This window comes from Lepus europaeus, chromosome 11, assembly GCF_033115175.1.
Source record: "Lepus europaeus isolate LE1 chromosome 11, mLepTim1.pri, whole genome shotgun sequence".
Taxonomy (NCBI): Eukaryota; Metazoa; Chordata; class Mammalia; order Lagomorpha; family Leporidae; genus Lepus; species Lepus europaeus.
In genome coordinates this window covers 80,317,104-80,338,401 of record NC_084837.1, presented here as the reverse complement: position 1 = coordinate 80,338,401, position 21,298 = coordinate 80,317,104, and the positions used below count along the sequence as shown (strand labels likewise).

At 38.7% G+C, this 21,298-nt stretch overlaps 1 protein-coding gene across 1 annotated transcript in view; it reads left to right on the top strand.

Annotated features, from left to right (window-relative positions):
- The window catches only part of ADAM10 (ADAM metallopeptidase domain 10), a 147,501-nt gene that overhangs the window by 86,362 nt on the left and 39,841 nt on the right, over window positions 1-21,298 (top strand). Inside the window, exons 6-8 of the mRNA XM_062206009.1 lie at window positions 9,706-9,855; window positions 12,066-12,158; window positions 16,345-16,528. Coding sequence (XP_062061993.1) covers window positions 9,706-9,855; window positions 12,066-12,158; window positions 16,345-16,528 — 427 coding nt within the window. The remainder of the gene's footprint in view (window positions 1-9,705; window positions 9,856-12,065; window positions 12,159-16,344; window positions 16,529-21,298) is intronic.

Sequence of the window (21,298 nt, the reverse complement as noted above, 5' to 3'; positions counted from 1 at the left end):
ACTGTAGGCCAGGGCTTTAACCTGCTACACCACAGCGCCGCCCCCTAAGTGCATATTTTGAGCACTTTAAGCCATTAAATTCAGTAATACTAGTTTAATGAGCAAATTCCTTTAAAGAACCATATTCAGAATAATAGTGCAAGCAATAATAGTCTGTGAGTATGTATGGATAATGTTAAATTGATATGTAATAATTTTCTATCAACTAAAAGCCCCAATATAATTAAGAAGGAATACTAATCATATAAAGCTCATAAAAAATTAAAACAGCACAGTTTTATAGGACCAGTTTGATATTCATACCAGATTAAGACATTACAGGAACCTAAACTGCAGTCCGGTATCTTTCATGAATATAGATGCATCTGTTTTTTAAATTTTTATTCATTAATTTTTATTTTATTAGAGTGGCAGAGAGAAAAAGACAGAGATGCAAAGAGGTGTTTTTCATCCATTGGTTCATTCCCTGAATGCCCACAATAGCCACAATTGGGCCAGGCTGAAGCCAGGAGTCTAGAATCTACTTCAGATTTCCCACGTAAGTGGTAGGAATTCACATTCTTAAACTACAACGTGCAGCTTCCCTGGAGGTTTGTTAGCTGAATAGGAAGTGGACAATCTAGGACTCAAACCCAGGCACACCAATATGGAATATGAATGCCCCAAATACCTGCCTTGATGCAACATTTCTTAGGCAAAAAAGTGGTAAGTGAATTCCAACAATATGTGAACAATGTAACACATTATAGGTAAATAGGATTTTATCAGAAATTGCAGATTGATTTTTAAAATCAATTTAATCTGACATCTTAACATAATAAAACAAGGAAACTCCCATGGTTATTTCAGTGGACTAGTGAAATCACATTTATCAAGTTTTATCACCTATCAGTTGGCAAACTAGAAGTAGACAGAAAACTCCTGTAACTGTTAAGAGCTTCTGTAAAAAACCCTATAGCTAACATAATACCTGGTAGTGGATTGAGACTTATCCTTTTCCCTGGAGACCAGGAAGAAAGTAAAGATGCAATTCTAACTTCTATTCAGCCTTGTACTCACAGTCCTACTCTGCACAATAAGGCGAGAAAAAGAAGTGAAAGACTTATGGTTTGTAAAGGAAGTTCACAGGTGACATAAAGAGTATATCTAGGGGCCAGTGCTATATTGTAGCTGGTAAAGCTGCTTCCTGCAGTGCAGACATCCCATATGGGCACTTGTTGGAGTTCTGACTGCTCCACTTCCAGTCCAGCTCTCTGCTATGGCCTGGGAGGGCAGTGGAAGATGGCTCAAGTCCTTGGGCCCCTGCACCTGCGTGGGAGATCCGGAGGAAGCTCCTAGCTCCTGGCTTCGGATCAGTGCAGCTCCGGCTGTTGCAGCCATCTGGGGAGTGAACCAGCAGATGGAAGATCTTTCCCTCTCTCTCTGCCTCTATCTCTCTGTAACTCATCCTTTCAAATAAAATAAATGAATTAAAAAAGAGTATATCTTTGGGTGGAGCCACAGCTCACTAGGCTAATCCTTTTCCTGCGGTGCTGGTACACCGGGTTCTAGTCCTTGTTGGGGCGTCGTTTCTGTCCCGGTTGCTCCTCTTCCAGTCCATCTCTCTGCTGTGGCCCGGGAGTGCAGTGGAGGATGGCCGAAGTGCTTGGGCCCTGCACCTGCATGGGAGACCAGGAGGAAGCACCTGGCTCCTGGCTCCTGGCTCCTGGCTCCTGGCTTCGAATCGGCATAGCGCCAGCTGTGGTGGCCATTTGGAGAGTGAACCAACGGAAGGAAGACCTTTGTCTCTGTCTCTCTCTCTGTCTATAACTCTACCTGTTTAAAAAAAAAAAAGTATATCTAGAAAATCCTAAAGTATCTGGAAAAAAGTTACTAGAATTAATAAGTAAATTTATCCTAGACTTAAGACACAAAGTCAGTATACAAAAACCAATTGCATTCTGTGCATTTGTAGTGAACATTTAGAACATGAAGTTTTAAAAAGTTATTTGAAAATAGCATCAAAAATATAGAATACTGAGAATAAATTTAACAAAATATGTGCAAAATGTGTACAGAAAAAACCACACAATGTTGCCAAGAAGAATTAAGATTATAAGTAAATTAAGAAAGATTAGAAATATAGTATATTCATGGTTGGAAGACTCCATATGTCCATCTCTGCAAATTATCATGTAATGTACTCTGCATTGAAAAAACTAGTGGGGATTTACCTATTAATTGAAAATCTGATTCTAAAAATTATAGTGAAATTTAAAGGATGTAGAAGGATCAAAGCAGTTTTTGAAAAAGAACAAAATTGAAAGACTTATGCTACCTGATTTTAAGAGTTATTACAAAGCTGCAGTAAATCAAAGTAGTGTAACCTTGATCTAAGGATAAACATATGGATCCATGGAGACAATGAAGTTCCTAAGTTTAGCTGATTTTTGTAATGGTCTCAAGGAAATTTAGAGGGGAAGAAAATAGTTTTTTGACAAATGATACTGGAATAGTTGGATAACCATATGAAAAAAAATTGAGCCTTACCTACACTTCAAACTTTACACAAAAGTTAACTATAAATATGTAATGGACTTATATGCTGCAAAGTTGTAGGAAAAAGGAGAAATTTTTGTAGTTGTAGGGTAGATAACATTTCTTAGAGCACAAAAATATTTATAAACTGAACTTCATCAAAATAAAAAACTTCAGTTCAAAAAGTACAGTTAAGAGAATGGGAAAACAGGCCATAGGCTGTGAGTCAAATGTCCAAAACACATCTATTTGGCCAGCACCGTGGCTCAACAGGCTAATCCTCCGCCTAGTGGCGCCGGCACACCGGGTTCTAGTCCCGGTTGGGACGCCGGATTCTGTCCCGGTTGCCCCTCTTCCAGGCCAGCTCTCTGCTGTGGCCCAGGAGTGCAGTGGAGGATGGCCCAAGTCCTTGGGTCCTGCACCACATAGGAGACCAGGATAAGCACCTGGCTCCTGCCTTTGGAACAGCGCGGTGCGCCGGCCGCAGTGCGCCAGCCGCGGCGGCCATTGGAGGGTGAACAAATGGCAAAAGGAAGACCTTTCTCTCTGCCTCTCTTTCTCACTAGCCACTCTGCCTGTCAAAAAGTAAAAAAAAACAAAAACAAAAACAAAAACAAAAAACAACAAAAAAACCAAAATGCATCTATTTGACAAAAGGTTTCTACTCAATATAAAAAGCTCCCATTAGTCAGTTTAAAAATATATGTATACCCCAATTAAAACATGGATAAACCGTTTGACTTTTCACAAATGAAAATATTAAAAAATATTTTGGATTCTGAAGTAAACATTTTGAATAAGGCAAAATCTTTCACTATAAAAAGATTGATATACTCATTATATGAAAATTAAAAGATACCTTAAAATGAAAATATTATAAACTTTTAGAAATATTCACGGTAAATAAAATTAATACAGAGTTATTTTTAAGAAAGAAGTACTCCTGCCCAGAACAGTTAATACAAACCAATCTGACTTCAAAATATAAATATTTAAAATATTAGTCTGTTTTATATACATTTATATGTTTATGTTTAGATGTATGTGTGTATATTTCATTAAATTTTTTTTTTCTTTTAAAACTTGAGAGACAGAGAGACACATGTAGAGACATACGGGCAGAGAGAGAGGCTTCATTCCTTAAGTTTCCTAAATGTGTGCAGTGACCAGAACTGGGCTGGGCTGAAGCCAGATGACAGTAATTTTTTTTAAAAAGATCCCAAATGTCTGCAAAGGTTGGAGCTGGGCCTATCTATCTAAAGACAGGATCCAGGAGCTTATTCCATGTCTCCCACACGGACACAGGGGCCCAAGCACTGAGGCCATTCTCCTCTACCCTGCTAGGTCATCAGCAGGGAGCTGGATTGGAAGTGGAGCAACCAGGACTCGAACTTGTGCCCACATGGGATGCCGATGCTGCAGTTGGATGCCCACCCCACTATGCCATAGCACTGGCCCCATATTCAATCAAGGTCTTTCACAAGTGTCAGAAACTCATTTTTTGTTTTTAAATAGGTGACTTCCTCTTAACAGATCTTTCCTACATGTCTTCTTTTTTTTGTATAGTTATTTATAATTCATTTGCAAGAGTGCCAGAGAGAGAAGGATAGCAGAGAAAGAGATCATCCATTTGCTGGTTCATTCCCCAAATGCCTACAATAATTAGCACTGGACCAGGTTGAGGCCAAGAGCCAAAGTACTTTGGCCATCTGTTACCTTCCAGGTGCATTAGCCGGAAGCTAGAGATTGGAACCAGAGGAACTAGCATTCAAGCTGGCACTCTAATATGGGATGCAGGTTACCCAAGAAGTGGCTTAGTCTGCTGCACCATGACTCCTGTTCTGAAACTCAATTTTTTGAGCAGTCACTGATGCCTTCTAGGATCTGCGTTAGCTGAAAGTGAGAATCAGAATTGAGAACTGGATGTTGAACCCAGATATTCTGATATGGGACAGAGGAGCCTGAATCACTAGGCTAAAGTTCCTCCCATGTCTGTATATCTGTTTAAATGCACTGTAAAGATTAACAAGGCCTAAAGAATTACTGGGCCAGCATCTTAGGAAAAAGTATATACCTAGAAAGATGAGCCTGGCATTTGGGGTTACCTTTTCTTCCCAGTTCCTTGGGAGGTGGCTTGGAGACAGAGAAGGCCATTAGAACTGTTCAGACTCATGAGACTAAGGATGACAGTATTGTATAGGGTTCCCAGTAAAACTTTAGGTTGGGATCTTGAAGGACTGTTACCCATAGGTAAGGATAAGTTAGAAAGTATGCAGCTTCTCACAGAAAGTTAAGCCCACACCACACCTCAGTTCCTGATTGGATGGATTGAAGTGATATAGGATTACTAGTGCAGCAAACCTAATTGCTTGCCATATGTGAAAGTAAATCTCTTGAGAAAGGTAGCATTTACTGGAGGATTCAGATTCTGTCTGTGGTTTTCTTTACACAGTTCGCCCTTGGTATCTGTTGGGTGTTGCTTCCAGGAATCCCTACAGATACCATAATCCTCAGATGCTCAAGTCCCTTATATAAAATGGTATAGTATTTGCATATAACCTGTGTATACCCTCCATTATAGTTTAATCATTTCTAGAAGACCTGTAATACCTAACACAGTGTCAATGCTATATAAATAATTGTTTTAATGTATTTTTAGAAAAAAACATTTTAGAAAAAAAATGTTTGTACATATTCTGTATAGGTACATTTTTTCATTGAATATTTTTGCTTTGAGAATGATTGAATCCTTTGATGCTGATTCCATGAATTTGGAGGCCCCACTGTACATTTTCTGGTACTCAGTTCAAAATAAGCAGAATATGAATAAAACAGCATGGTGGATGACCTGCACTCATGTGGGATACTGGTGTCGCAGGTGGCAGCTTAATCTGCTGTGCCACGATGCTGGCCCTGAACAATTCAACAGGCCAAAGATAAAGAACTTCAAGGTAGCTGGATGATGAAATGATCAGACACTAACTTGAATATGTTTAGATTTATAAAGACAAAATCTTAAATATCAGTAGAAAATAAAAATATGAGCAAAAGAATCTGATGGAATTTTAAACTTGAAAAATATATCGATCAGTCAATATGTGGATTTAGATCTGGATGGCATGCCATAAGAGAACAGAACAAACCTTTTAGAAACAGATGGATGGAAAATTCAAAAAGGAGCATAAAAGGACTAGATAATATATTAAAAATGTCTAATATAAATACATAATTGGTGTCCTCAAAGGAGAAAAATGGATAGTCAAATAAAGACAGATAATAGCTGTGAATTTTCCAAATATGACTGAGGGACATCAGAAAACAAATCCAGTAAGCATTGTAGTTAGGATAAAATATCACCATAATACATTATTAGAAAACTCTGAAAACTGATGATATAATCTTAAGAGCAATGGGTGCTTCTGTATATAAAGAGAATTGAAAGTGAATCTTGATGTGAATGGCAGGGGAGAGAGAGCGGGGGGTGGGAGGGAAGTTATGGGGGGGAAGCCATTGTAATCCATAAGCTGTACTTTGGAAATTATATTCATTAAATAAAAGTTAAAAAAAAAAAAAAGAGCAATGGGTGGCGGCCGACACTGGCATGGCAGGTAAAGCCACTGCTTGCAGTGCAGGCATCCCATAAGGGCACTGGTTCAAGTGCCAGCTGCTTCACTTCCAATCCAGCTCTCTGCTATGGCCTGGGAAAGCCATAGATGGTCCAAGTTCTTGGGCCCCTTCACCCACATGGGAGACCCGGAGGAAGCTCCTGGCTCCTGGCTTCGGATCCGTGCAGCTCAGGCCGTTGTGGCCATTTGGGGAGTGAACTAGTGAAAGGAAGACTTCCCTCCCTCTCCCTCTCCCTCTCTCTGTCTCTCTCTCTCTGCCTCTCTGTTAACTCTACCTTTCAAATAAATAAATCTTTAAAAAAAAAAATAGGTGGAAAAAATTTCACTCTACTTCAAAAAAGCAACAGTAAAAATGACAGCTCATTTTTCTTTGGAAAAGCTTGAAACCGAAGACAATGGAATGTGCCGAAGCAGTGTAACTACCATCCTAGGATGCTGTACTTAGTGAAAATCGGTGAAAGTAAAATCAGGATACTTCAAATTGAGAATATAACCAGAAGACCATGTTAAGAGGTTTAATTCTAGTGAAAAATTGTGGGCTTAGATGATGAACTTGTAGGTAAATGAGATTGGACTCATTTGAGGATGGACGATAAACCATGTATATGAGGGGGTTTTTCAAAAATTCATGAAAAATGCATATTATGAAAAAACTATGCATGGGTTTAAAATTTTTTTCCTCAAAATTTAAGAACAATTTTAAATGTCTTAATTCCATTTTTCTAGAAACTTTTTGAAGTACCCGCATATATCTGTATTTATGAATATATAATGGGAAATAAATTGAGAATCTGGTATTCAGTTCAAACCAACTAGCGTATGAATAAAACAGCATGATGGATAACCAGCACTCATATGGGATACTCACACTGCAGTAAAATACTTAACTAAAAAGTAAACAGAGGGGAATGGCTAGAATATTAAAAACCAAAAATCCAAAAGAAGTCAAGAAAAAGAAGAAAGAAAATATAGAAACAGGCAAAAGAAATGAAAATAAGTAATAAAAATGTAGTTTTAAACTGAAATATACCAGTAATTATATTAAAGGCACATGGATTTAATGTACCAATTAAGATAAGATCATCAGACTGGATTTAACAAAAACCAACAAAAATTGTTTGCTTTACAAAAGCCACCTCCAAAATACAAGGATATAGAAAAGTTGGAAGTAAAAGAGTACAAAACACAAAATTTGTGGGCGCAAATGAAAATTATATAGATTAATATCAAAGTAGATTTTAAGGTAAAGAGTGTTATGTTGAAACAGATATAATGATAAAAAGTTCAGTTCCCAGGATATTACAGCAATCTTAAATTTAAATGTCCTTAATTCCAAAACTTCAGAATATTTAGAACACAGTTGACAGATCAAAAAACTCTAGTAGAACACTCATATGATGGGAGATTTCAATCCACTATTCACAATCAGAAAATAATACCCAGTAAAGACGGGATGATCTAAACCACTTGACAAATAAACTTGACTACTATTATGTGCATTTCTCTAATTGAAAGAGTCTGTATTTCTTACTTAAGGTTGACTTCTTAAATTTAAAACCTTTTGTTAAAAAATATTTTTACATTAAAGCTTTTAATTTTTTTCTTATAGAGTAGAAAATCTTGGTATACGTGAGTACTGTCACTTTAATAGTAGCTAAGATTATGACTTTTGTATAGAATAATATGAGTATAAATATGCATATGAACTACATTATCAAAAATAATGTGCACTTGGAATGCTGTTCGATATTTGAATCATTTACAGACTCCACAAATTGCAACCTGGAAACCATCTCAATGAAAATCCTGATTAAAATATTATTAAAAAGAATACTTAGGGGATATTTCTCCCAAATGTGTTATTTAAGATGTAGTAATTAAGTTTTTCAGTAGTGTTGGTACTCATCTACAGTACAAAATTTTTAAAAAATAAATTTTTATGTTTAAGTTATATAATATCGTTATACATATGGATAGTAAAATGGTTACTGTAGTGAAGCAATTTAACATGTTCATCACCTCACATAATTACCCTTTTTTTGTGTGTGTGAAGCATGAGACAATATTTTAGTTTTGGATATATTTAAATGGAATTGTCAAATGAGAGGAAAGGCTTAAAATGTGAATGTAAATTTGGAATTGTGATAAAACTTAATTTGGGTTCTGTGTTACTTTGTCATCTAAAGGGTACTTTTAGATATTGACAAATGTTTGAGTGCTTGGATTCAGTAGCAGAGGTAACTCTGGAAAGAAATATTTGTAGTTATTTTCTTCTTCCTGGCAAGTCTCTGTTAAGTGATAACAATATAGTAAAGATAGTTTCTTACTTCAAAATTTATAACAATTTCTTATTTCCAAATTTCTATTCTGGTGGTGGAGTTGAGACAGCCATTGAACAAACAGTTCCCCAAATAAATATAAGGCTATAGTATGTAAGGGGCTTGGGTACATGATTCTGTGAAGTGCTATAATGGATGAATTGGCCATCCTGGACTCTGAAGGAAGACATTAATTAGATCTATGACAGGAGACAGGTGGTGTATTGGAAGATAGAAAAATGGCTTATGTAGCTATTCTATAGAGAACTAGAACTGAGTATTGTAGTACAGTTTCTTTGTTAAGTAATATGGAATGAAACAAAGCTGAATTGGTAAGTAGAAGCTGTGCAATGCTGATTTGGTGGAGCATATAAAGAATTTAGGGCTTTATCTTTAGAATAAAAGAAAGTCATTGAAGTATACTGTGCAGGTGGGTAACATTCAGACTTATATTTTGAAAAGATGGCTGTATTGATAATAGATTGAAGGCCACCATGGGTTGATTAAGTTGATCTTAACTGTGCTCTAAATAAGAAGTGTTGGTAGTGTGGGCTAGAGTAGTTGAGCTGGAGATAATAGTTAATTTACCTCAATTTGACAGGACCAGGTAGTAGATTGGGTAGTAGAGATGAGGTAGAAGATACCAAGATATTGGGATGGCATAGTGGTGTAGCAGGTTAAGCCTCTGCCTGCAATGCTAGCATCTCATATGGGTGCTGTTTTGAGCCTGGCTGCTCCACTTCCAATCCAGCTCCTTGCTAATGCCCCTGGGAAAGCAGCAGAAGATGACCAAAGTACTTGTGCCCCTGCACTTCATGCGGGTGACCCAAAAGAAGCTCTGGGCTTCTGGCTTGGCCATTTGGGGAGTAAACCAGAGGATGCAAGATCTCTGTCTCTCTCTTCATCCTCCCTCTGTAACTCTGCCTTTCAAATAAGTAAACATTAAATTTTAAAAAATAGAAGATACCAAGGTATTATAAATTATAAATTGCCATTAAGACTTGCTTTAGATTTAAATGAATACATATTAAGAAGTATGTTTGGAAGCAAATGTGGAGGAGTTGTTTGAATAAATAGTAAGTCAACTAAATGGAGAATATGAGACTGAAATAGTGTTTATGACATCAGAAATCTCTATGGTGCTACATAATAACACAGAGTATGAAATTGTTCCTATCCTTTAACTATGAAATTACAGTAGTGAAGCATACTAATGATCAGAAATGATTCTTTTTGATGTATAGACACCTCAAGAAGAACATGCTGCTAATGGTCCAGAACTCCTGAGGAAAAAACGTACAACTTCAGCAGAAAAAAATACTTGTCAGCTTTATATTCAGACTGATCATCTTTTTTTTAAATATTATGGAACACGAGAAGCTGTGATTGCCCAGGTATTTATACTTATGCAGTATTTTAACAGTTACCATATTGTTTTATTGTATCTATATTTTTCCTTCAAAATTAAAGTTAGTTTAATATATTTTTGGTATAAAAAGGTGTTTATATTTTCAGTTATGATGTGAAAAAATATAATTACACAGATAAAGACCAGTTAGGATATTTTACTGTTATTCGAAAGAGAGGACTAAGAAAATGATTCCTGGAGGAGATGATGAAACTGAAGCTTAGCGTTGAAAAGAGAGTTTAGTTATTTGTGATGTTCAGTATTTGTGATGTTAAAGGAGATAAGGAAAGAGGACTTGTTCGGAGCAGGAGCTTTGAACCCCTATTCTGTGCTTTCATTGTACTTAGCATATTTACATTCTCATTTGCACTTGTGTATTCTCAACCCTCATTAAAGTGTTCATGGTTTTTCAGGGTAGCCTTCAAAATGTTTAGTAGTGAGCATCCAGTGAGAGTTTAATGAATGCATTTTTGACTCAAAGGGTTTGAGTCTGAGAGGGTGGAGGTAGCACAAAGATAAATGATCAATTCATTTTGATAGTAGGGAGAAGCATATTTTTAGATATCTATAAAAGCCAGGGGATCACTCCCTTAGGGTACTGAAAATGTGGAACTGTAGCTTGAGGGATGATCAACTTTGGACTTTTTGCGTGAAATTAGAGGTCACAAAAGAGAGAGTTAATGTGGGGAGAGAGTGAAATGTAAAGAAACTGGGGGATATCTGTTTGTAGTCAGTAGGATGAGGAGGAAGAGAAGCTGGTGAGGAAAGACATGATAAAGAGGTAGGAGATTAAGTAACATTAGCCCAGGGATAAAAAAAAATTGCAAGACAAATGCATAGCTAATTGTGTCATAATGCAGGGATGTCGAAGAGAATGATCACAAGAAGTCGGTGATTTTTAGTTGCAGGAATGTTACTGATGAGGAATACATTGGCAGAGGCAGTGAGGATTTCAAGAAATGTGAAAATAACATGGAAATTATTAGAAATAACATGGACTATTTGGGGGGTAAAGGAGCCTCGGGAACACATGAGCAAGTTGGTCAGAAGAGGAAGACAATTCAGCAGAGAATCAATGTAAGAAAAAGAAGTTTTAATGTTTTTGAAGAAACACAACGTTCTTGAAGTTCCAGAAAGGGATAGGGTCAGGAATAAAGAAAAGTTACCCTTTGAGGAAGATGAAGATGAATAAAGATGGGTGATTTGAAGGTAAAGAGAGAGAGGGACATCAGGATACACCCCCAAGAAAGTATGAGGTGTAATTGTCTGGGGAACCAGGGCCGCTGAGATGGAGTAGAAATAGTGGGTACTGGCAAGAGTTTGCTAGGCCCAGCTAAAGTTAGCAGGAATTCATAATATACCCTGTTAGCATTTTTTATTATTGTTTATACAATTTCTTCAGAAATAGCTTTGAAAGTATGCTGGCACACACACATTTTCATGTTGATGGTAGCAAAGACTGCTGTGTGTGAGGTTGGGAAGGTTGTGTATAGAGTGGTTGAGAAGCCACAGAGTTCAGTTGGGAGTCAACAAGATAAACATGGTTTTTGTATTATAACACTACGCTTACCTGCTTTTAGGACTTAGTAAAATTGATTGTATCCTCTTTGTATTATTTCCTTCTTCTGCTCCACTACTAGAACAAAACCTCTATAAATTTTTAGAGACATCCTCTGTTTTGTTCACCAGTATACTTCCAGGACCTAAAACATGTGGGTAGTATATAGAATTTGGTCAGTAAAGTTTGTTACACATAGTAGTAGTGCAGCAATAGTAGGGCTATTCAGGGAATAACCAAGTGTCCTGATATTATCAGGGAAGTTTTTACAGAATATGTTTGAGCTGAGTCTGAAGTCTAAATAGGAAAAGATAATTTAGTCATAAGAAGCATGTAAAAAGGCATGGACATAGGACATTGTAGGATGAGTTGAGGAAACAAAAGTTTTTTTTTAATATGATTGAATTAAGAGTACGTGTGTGTTTTCCCAGAGAGGTATCTGGAAAAGATGGAAGCTCCCCTTTCAGCCCCAGCCCACTGATCTTTTTCATACTTCTTTTCAATGTGTGACGTAGACATTTTAAAATTGAATATTCTAGGACATGAGTAATTAGTAATTTTGGAAATGGGAATTCATGATCTTTTTCTATTTCAACATTGCTTCTAAAATGTTGTTCTTTTTATTTTTAAATCAATAGATATCCAGCCATGTAAAAGCGATTGATACAATTTACCAGACCACAGACTTCTCTGGGATTCGGAACATCAGTTTCATGGTGAAACGCATCAGAGTAAGGAAGCACAGTGGTTAAAAACATTAAAAAGTGGAACAATAAAGGCGATGTGTACAAGAAAAATGCTTGTTTGCTTACTCCCTATTTATGTATCAAAGAGTTTAAGTTGTGTCTACTGATGCAGTTTATCTTTATTCTTGGCCTTTTTGCCAAGTATACACAAGGATAGTTGGGTAATGATTTAGGAATAAGATTAATAATTGATAGAGCTTACAAACAGGAAGTTGACAAAATGCAGAACAGTATAATCTTCTTGAAAATTCACAGCTTGTTCTGACATACCGGGTTTTGAGGACTCCTTCAGGAAAGAAATGCATTTTGCCGGCGCCGTGGCTCAACAGGCTAATCCTCCGCCTTGCGGCGCCGGCACACCGGGTTCTAGTCCCGGTCGGGGCACCGATCCTGTCCCGGTTGCCCCTCTTCCAGGCCAGCTCTCTGCTGTGGCCAGGGAGTGCAGTGGAGGATGGCCCAAGTGTTTGGGCTCTGCACCCCATGGGAGACCAGGAGAAGCACCTGGCTCCTGCCATCGGATCAGCGCGGTGCGCCGGCCGCAGCGCGCTACCGCGGCGGCCATTAGAGGGTGAACCAACGGCAAAAGGAAGACCTTTCTCTCTGTCTCTCTCTCTCTCTCACTGTCCACTCTGCCTGTCAAAAAAAAAAAAAAAAAAAAAAAAAAAAAAAAAAGAAATGCATTTTTTCTAAATTAATTTGACCATGGAAACATCAATTGAGACTCCAAAAAAAACTGCAGAACATATTTTGAGAAATACTGATCCAGAGCCTCAGGGTTACTGCTTATTGATTTTAGTTACAAATTATAAATGAATGTTAAATTATTGACAAAATTAGACTTTCTCAAATATTTTTTGTATTTTAAAAACAAAAATATATAAATTTAAAATTTGAACTTAAAACTAGATATAGAAATATAGAGTACAGATATAAAAAATCCTTTGTCAAAGTATTTGCCACATTTTATACTGTTCTAATTTCCCTAAAATACAGTTGAGTAAATAAAATGTACCAGAAAGTTTTAACACATACATATATTTAATAACATTACTGAGGTGGTTTTTATTGTGATTTGTTTTAAGAACAAATAGGGTTTGTGGAGTTGCAATGCCATTGTTCATAATCAATTAGTTTTATGTATGCTGAGAGCATTATGTGCTCTTAAATGAACAAGCAGTATTGCTATTTAGTAGGCAAAGGAAGTAAGATACAAAGTGGAGAATACTGGGACACATTTTAGTGAAACACTTTTTTTTGAATAAAATGATTTGTATTATGAAGATATACAAGTATATAAGTGAATAATGTGACAGTTGGTTGTTTTCAGACCTTAGCTGAGATTAAAATTTTATTTTAAATCTATCTGTTGAAGATTACTTCTGACTCATTTAGTAATTTAAAGTTTCTGTTATGTCCACAAACATTTAAATATTAACCATCCCATTTTTTTTTTTTTTTAACATTTTTTGACAGGCAGAGTGGACAGTGAGAGAGAGAGACAGAGAGAAAGGTCTTCCTTTATTGTTGGTTCACCCTCCAATGGCCGCCACGGCCGGCGTGCTGTGGCCGGTGCACTGTGCTGATCCGAAGGCGGGAGCCAGGTGCTTCTCCTGGTCTCCCATGGGATGCAGGGCCCAAGCACTTGGGCCATCCTCCACTACACTCCCGGGCCACAGCAGAGGGCTGGCCTGGAAGAGGGACAACCGGGACAGAATCCGGCACCCCGACCGGGACTAGAACCCGGTGTGCCGGCGCCACTAGGCGGAAGATTAGCCTGTTGAGCCACGGCGCCGGCCAACCATCCCATTTTTAATGTAGATAACTAAAATTTAGATGCAGCTTCTGTTGGTAGTCAGTATTACAGAAATATCAGAATATTTCATTTCTGTTTTTACTGGTTAAAATATGCCTTTAAGCATGGGCTACTTATAATATATATATAATACTTGATTTTGTGTTAAATGACCATAACTGATTATTTTGGGTAATTTTTTTGATGATGACAATTTTTTTTTTGATAATTTTTTAAAAATTTTTTTTGATAGGCAGAGTGGACAGTGAGAGAGAGACAGAGAGAAAGGTCTTCCTTTGCCGTTGGTTCACCCTCCAATGGCTGCTGCGGCTGGCGCACCGCGCTGATCCGATGGCAGGAGCCAGGTGCTTCTCCTGGTCTCCCATGGGGTGCAGGGCCCAAACACTTGGGCCATCCTCCGCTGCACTCCCTGGCCATAGCAGAGAGCTGGCCTGGAAGAGGAGCAATCGGGACAGAATCCGGTGCCCTGACTGGGACTAGAACCCAGTGTGCCGGCGCCGCAAGGCGGAGGATTAGCCTAGTGAGCCGCGGCGCCGGCTTATTTTGGGTAATTTTTAATGGATAAACCAGATGTTCTGAAATCTACCCTTAGGCAATTGTCTTCAGAGGTGTTTTTGTCATCCTGCTTCTATAAATCTTCTTTGGTATGGATCATAAAAAGACCTGTAATTTTCATGTGTCAGCCATTGTATCACCTTTCCCTTACCACCAATGTTTCTAGTAGACTGTGGCTTGCCTTCCAGTAAAAGTCTTTGCTTTCATATGTATCCTTTTTTTTTTTTTTTTTAAAAAAGAAGATTTATTTATTTATTTGAAAGAGTTACACAGAGAGAGAAGGAGAGGCAGAGAGAGAGAGGTCTTCCATCCGCTGGTTCACTCCCTAGTTGGCTGCAGCTGCTGGAGCTGGGCTAATCCAAAGTCAGGAGCTTCTTCCGGGTCTCCCATGCAGGGGCCCAAGTACTTGGACCATCTTCTGCTGCTTTCCCAGGCCATAGAAGAGAGCTGGATCAGAAGTGGAGCAGCTGGGACTTGAACCAGCACCCATATGGATTGCTGGCACTGTAGGCGGCAGCTTTACCTGCTAAGCCACAGCACTGGCCCCTCATATGTATCTTTTTAAAACCTATGTCAAGTCTTATATGTAATTCCTTGGTTTACTTGGGGAAAGCCAAATTGTGCAGAAGACAGGTGCTGGTCTTTGAAAGGGGGCAGGCGCTAAAAATGCAAATTTTGATTTAGTAAAAATTTGGTGTTAGATTATGCTGGAGGAGCCTGCATCAGGATAATAGTAGCTAAGTATCAAAAGAAACATTCTGGAGAAACTGGAAATAGTAAGAGAAGTGAATTAAAAGCAGAAAGAAAACACAGTTCAGACCCACTCTGAGGTGAAAAAAACTGAATTTGAAGTGAATTGGACTTCACTTATGTGACTCTAGGCAAGCAAAAGCAAAGAAATGATTGATTTGTCTGCTGAACTGACTGTCTTGGGTTCAATATCTATTTTATATTCTAGCAATTTGCTAAAATATAGGCTTTTGTATCATTATATTTGTCACCTTCTATAGACGATTAATACTAAAGAAGACTCACTAAGGTGATTAAATTTGAGAAGACATACTTTATTAGCGTTTTTGAAAATAAAATTTATTCTTTCTTAAGTGTCCCATGTTCAGGTGTCCATGCTTGCTCAGATATTTACTGTCTACAAATTTTTTTTTTTTTTTAACCTATTTTGTTTGTTTGAAAGGCAGAGAGAGAGAGAGAGAGAGAAATAGATATATCTCACACATCTGCTGGTTCCTTCACATAATACTCACAACATCTGGGGCTGGGCCAGGCCAAACCAAAAGCCAAGAATTCAGTCTGGGTCTCCCACATAGGTAGTAGGAACCCAACCACTTGAGCAATCATGTGTTACCTCCCAAGGTCCACATTAGCAGGAAGCTGGAGTACAAAGCAGAGCCAAGAACTCAGGCACTGTGATATGTGGAACAAATGTCCATTTCCAACATCTTAAATTTTAATTCTCCTTCTCTGGCTGCCAGCCTGCTTGCTTACAACTTCCTTGTTTCCCTTCTGTCTTACTCTTTCCCTCCTTCCTTCCCTTCTTCCCTCCTTTCCTTTCTTTCTTCCTTCTTTTTCCTTCTTATTTTGGAGAGTAGGGTGGGAGAGGGCCTTCTATGAACAGATCAGAGATGGAGGCAGTGGGAAAACCCTGAGGCTCTTAATTAAGGCTTGAGTTGCCGTGAGCCCTGAGCATATATTATCTAGGTAGATGGAAAAGGAGGTGAGCAACGACTTGAATGAAGACCATGCTAATATTAAGTGCTTATTTTAAATATTGTTTTGGATTTTTAGATCAATACAACTGCTGATGAGAAGGACCCTACAAATCCTTTCCGTTTCCCAAATATTGGTGTGGAAAAATTTCTGGAATTGAATTCTGAGCAGAATCATGATGACTACTGTTTGGCCTATGTCTTCACAGACCGAGATTTTGATGATGGTGTTCTTGGTCTGGCTTGGGTTGGAGCACCTTCAGGTAATTTACCAGTGTCTTAATACTTGCAATAAAAAGCCATTTTCAGAGCAGATTGAAGTTTACAATGTATAGGGATAAAAATTATATCTGTACACTATCTTAATTTATATTACTTGAGTTAAGCAAGATTCATATGCATAATGTAAATGGCAAAGTAGATGAAACAGTTTTGTATTTTGAAATGAGTACAAGGAAATTTCTTGGCTTTTAGTACATAGAATAAATGAAGTAATTTTATGGCGGAAAATGTAGTACTTCTGAAATGAAAAGGAAAACTTATCTCATGGGCTGCATCTACCAGTGGGTTATTTTTGGATATTTGTCCATTATCATAATCTGTGCTGTTTTTTTTTTTTTTTTTTTTTTTTATTTTTTTTTGACAGGCAGAGTGGACAGTGAGAGAGAGAGAGACAGAGAGAAAGGTCTTCCTTTTTGCCGTTGGTTCACCCTCCCATGGCCGCCGCGGTAGCGCGCTGCGGCCGGCGCACCGCGCTGTTCCGATGGCAGGAGCCAGGTGCTTCTCCTGGTCTCCCATGGGGTGCAGAGCCCAAACACTTGGGCCATCCTCCACTGCACTCCCGGGCCACAGCAGAGAGCTGGCCTGGAAGAGGGGCAACCGGGACAGGATCGGTTCCCCGACCGGGACTAGAACCCGGTGTGCCGGCGCCGCAAGGCGGAGGATTAGCCTATTGAGCCACGGCGCCGGCCAATCTGTGCTGTTTTTGTGTTACTAGTATAGTCAGCAGATTGTACAGTTCACTTTCATATGATATTTCACATGATATATAACTTTTTACACTCTAAAATTTCTTTTCCCCTTGAATAGTTGAATAATTTTATCATAAAGTTTATTATCCCTCCTTTCTATTCATTAGTAAATACTATAAAACTCAGGGATTAATTTGATTTTTTGTCTATTATCCATTAATATAGAGGTTCTGAATCTCACATAAGTAATTTTCATACGGTGGTTCTGGATTAATGGCATCAGCTTCATTAGGAGCTTGTTAGAAATCTAAGTTCTTTGGACCCACTCAGGTCTTTTGAATCAGAAACTACAGATGTGAGGCCCTATAATCTTGTTTGAATAAGCCCTCCAGGTGATGCTGCTGCACAGTAAAGTGTGAGGACCACCACATTAGTTTTTCTGTTTGTAGAGCTTGCTCACAAAATGCCTCCTAGGCAGGTGAGTGGATGATCTTAACCTAAAAAATTGCTATCATTTTGTGTTTTCAGCTGTAGACTGTTGTTCATTAAGAATGTTTAGTCATGCAGGAGCTTGGTCAGATTTTTCTTAAATCTTGAGATGTCCTTATATTTATACATACTTTTTTTTTTTTTTAAAGATTTATTTATTTTATTTGAAAGGCAGTGTTAGAGAGAGAAAGGGATCTTCCATCCGCTGGTTCACTCCCTAGTTGGGCGCAGTGGCTGGAGCTGCCAATCCAAAGCCAAGAGCAAGAACTTCTGGGTCTCCCACGTGGGTGCAGGGGCCCCAGGACTTGGACCATCTTCTGCTACTTTCCCAGGCCATAGCAGAGAGCCGGATCGGAAGTGGAGCAGCTGGGTCTTAAACCTGTGCCCATATGGGATGCCAGTACGGCAGGCGGTGGCTTTGTCCACTAAGCCACAGCGCCGGCCCCTATACATACTGTTTAAGAGTGACGGAAAAATCCTGTGATAATTCTGAGGAGTACTGGTCAGGTATGCTGATGGGTGATCTTCTATTGGACTCTCTCTGTTGTTTTTCTCATTATTAGTGTGGGATTATGGGTTTTAGGGGACACTTAGTGTTTATGACTAGTTGTTTGGGCCACCATTTGTAATGCCAAATTTTGATGAAGTAGCAGTAGGCGAGTTCTGGACTGAAAACAGTTTTGTATTGTTGCCATTAGATTCTTCATACAGGCGAAGCAGCGTACTTCCTGTGCACTTCACGAGCAAAGATAGGGTGCTAAGCTACCAGAATGAAAGAATGTGACTCTTGTAGTCAACCTTCTAGCCTCAATTTTTTTCTCCCTGTTCAACTTTTTTTTTTCTTCCATATTATGCTCTCTCTCTTTTATTTCAGACATCAGGACTCTTTTCCTTTTTTTCTATGTTAATCCTCCTAACTTCATCTCTTAGAAACCTTTTTTTTCAGAGCTGTTGGGGAAGGGCTAAACTGGGATGGAAGAATAGAGGCCAGAGTGAGAAAGAGAAGAAGTCTTTGTTCCTTTGGCCTAACACTTCCTGGTGGAGGCTACCTGCCCCAAAATGACACTGATAGCTTTCATCATTTCCTGCCCTCACAGGCTGGACTGAATTTTATCTTTGACTTTATGCTTTTAAAAGGAATGTTATTTATTTGGTTTACATGATTATTTTAATAGCTGTATGAGATGTTGACATTGTTACCTTTATTTTATGTGTGAGAAAACTTCAGTTTAGAAACTTAGAGACCAACCTGCTTTCATACGACTTGAAGAAAAGTACCTGGAATCTGGAGCTTGTGACTCCAGATTCAGTGCCCTTGGTAGTTATTTTAGCATGAATTACTGTAACATGATAGCCTGCCTTTCTGAGAATTAGTTAAATGTTTCTTGCTGCTTAGTTGAGGGTGTATTTGTGTGTGTGTGTATTTAAAATCCATGTCCTTCTTTCATAAGACAGAGGGTTAAAACATAGAATTTTACTAGAATATTTAATATTATATTGGTTAATTGTCATGGCATAGTGGGAAGAGCAAAGACTGGAAGCTAGGAGAATGTGTTCTTGTCTGTTTTGTCCATAAATTCAGGTAAATAATTATTCCTTCAGCCTGTTTATTTTACATTATAATTTCTTCTGTCTTTGCCTTTCCTCTAAAAACTCAATATTTCTGCCTATAGATCTACGTAATGCTTGCTTTTATCTTGTTCTTTTAAAAATAGCTGTTCATAGCTATGAAGTAATCTATTATTGTTTCTTAATCTTTCATTTTTATTTGACCTAGTCTTTATTCATCCTTATTCTGGTGTGTTATTTGCTAAATTTAATTTAATTCTGATGATAATTCACTATTACGTTAAGGTTAAGGTTGGACTTGAATGTACTGATGGGAAGGATTTTGTTGTGAGATTGTTAAATTAATTCTCACAGAGTAGTTACTCAGATCATTAGCTTTAGTCCGCTTCAGTGATTGGGTTGAGCTGTGAAAAACCATAAGAGTTGAAATGTTTATATAGTAGATTTCTTATCTAAGAGTCTTTTGTATACTATTTTTTCATTTGTTCTTATTTAATACAACCTTTTTTTCCCCCAAAGATTTTTACTTATTTGAAAGAGTTACACAGAGAGACAGAGACAGAGAGATAGAGATCTTCCATCTGTTGGTTTACTCCCCAAATGGCCATGACGGCCAGGGCTGGACCAGACTGAAGCCAGGAGGCAGGAGCTTCATCTGGATCTCCTATATGGGTGGCAGGGGCCCAGTTACTTGGGACATCTTCTGCTGCTTTTCCCAGGCCATTAGTAGGGAGCTGGATTGGAATTGGACCAGCTGGGACTTGGACTGGCACCCACATAGGGTGCTGGCACTGCAGATGGTGGATTAGGTTTAACCCACTGTGCCCCAATACCAGCCCCATAAAATCTTATAGTTGAGTGCTACCTTGGGTTTCTTTAATGAGAAAGACAGCATCTCCTACACAACTCCATGATATGTAGAAACAGCCAGTTAACTGGACTGCCTTAAAGGTTTTGATTTAAAATTATAAGGGCTGGGGCCGGCGCTGTGGTGCAGCGGGTTAAAGCCCTGGCCTGAAGTGCTGGCATCCCATATGGGCGCTGGTTCTAGTCCCGGCTGCTCCTCTTCCGATCCAGTTCTCTGCTATGGCCTGGGATAGCAGTGGAAGATGGCCCATGTCCTTAGGCCCCTGCACCCACGTGGGAGTCCCGGAAGAAGATCTTGGCTCCTGGCTTCGGATCGGCACAGCTCCAGCCATTGCGGCCAACTGGGGAGTGAACCATTGGATAGAAGACCTCTCTCTCTGTCACTCTGTCTTTCAAATAAATAAAATAAATAAAATTAAAAAAAAAAAATTACAAGGGCCTAGAATAGAGCCATAAAAGAGAGCCCTCAAACAAAGTTGAGTCTTAAATATGAAACAGGAAACATTACTATAAAGTTTTCTTTTTAAAAAACAGCTCTATGGTAAGCAGGTAGCCTCTTATCTTTTGAAATATTAGCTCCTTAGTAAATTCTTAACTTGTATATCCTCTTCCCCTATTGCTGAACTGCTCTGATGCAACTCTTTTTTTTTTTTTTTAAAGATTTAATTATTTATTTGAAAGTCAGAGTTACACAGAGAGAGGAGAGGCAAATAGAGAGGTCTTCCATCTGATGGTTCACTCCCCAGATGGCCGCAATGGTTGGAGCTGTGCTGATCCGAAGCCGGGAGCCAGGAGCCATGAGCTTCTTCCGGGTCTCCCACGCGGGTGCAGGGGCCCAAGGACTTGGGGCATTTTCTACTGCTTTCCCAGGCCATAGCAAAGAGAGCTGGGTCGGAAGAGGAGCAGCCGGGACTAGAACCGGCACTCATATGGGATGCTGGCGCTTCAGGCCAGGACATTAACCTGCTGTGCCACAAGCATTGGCCCTTGACACAACTTTTTTAAGAGGCCATTTCTCTGACTTACCTAAGGTGTACCCTGCTCCTACATTATCCATATTTTTTTTTGTTTTTGTTTTTTTTGACAGGCAGAGTAGATAGTGAGAGAGAGAGAGAGAGAGAGAGAGAGAGAGAGAGG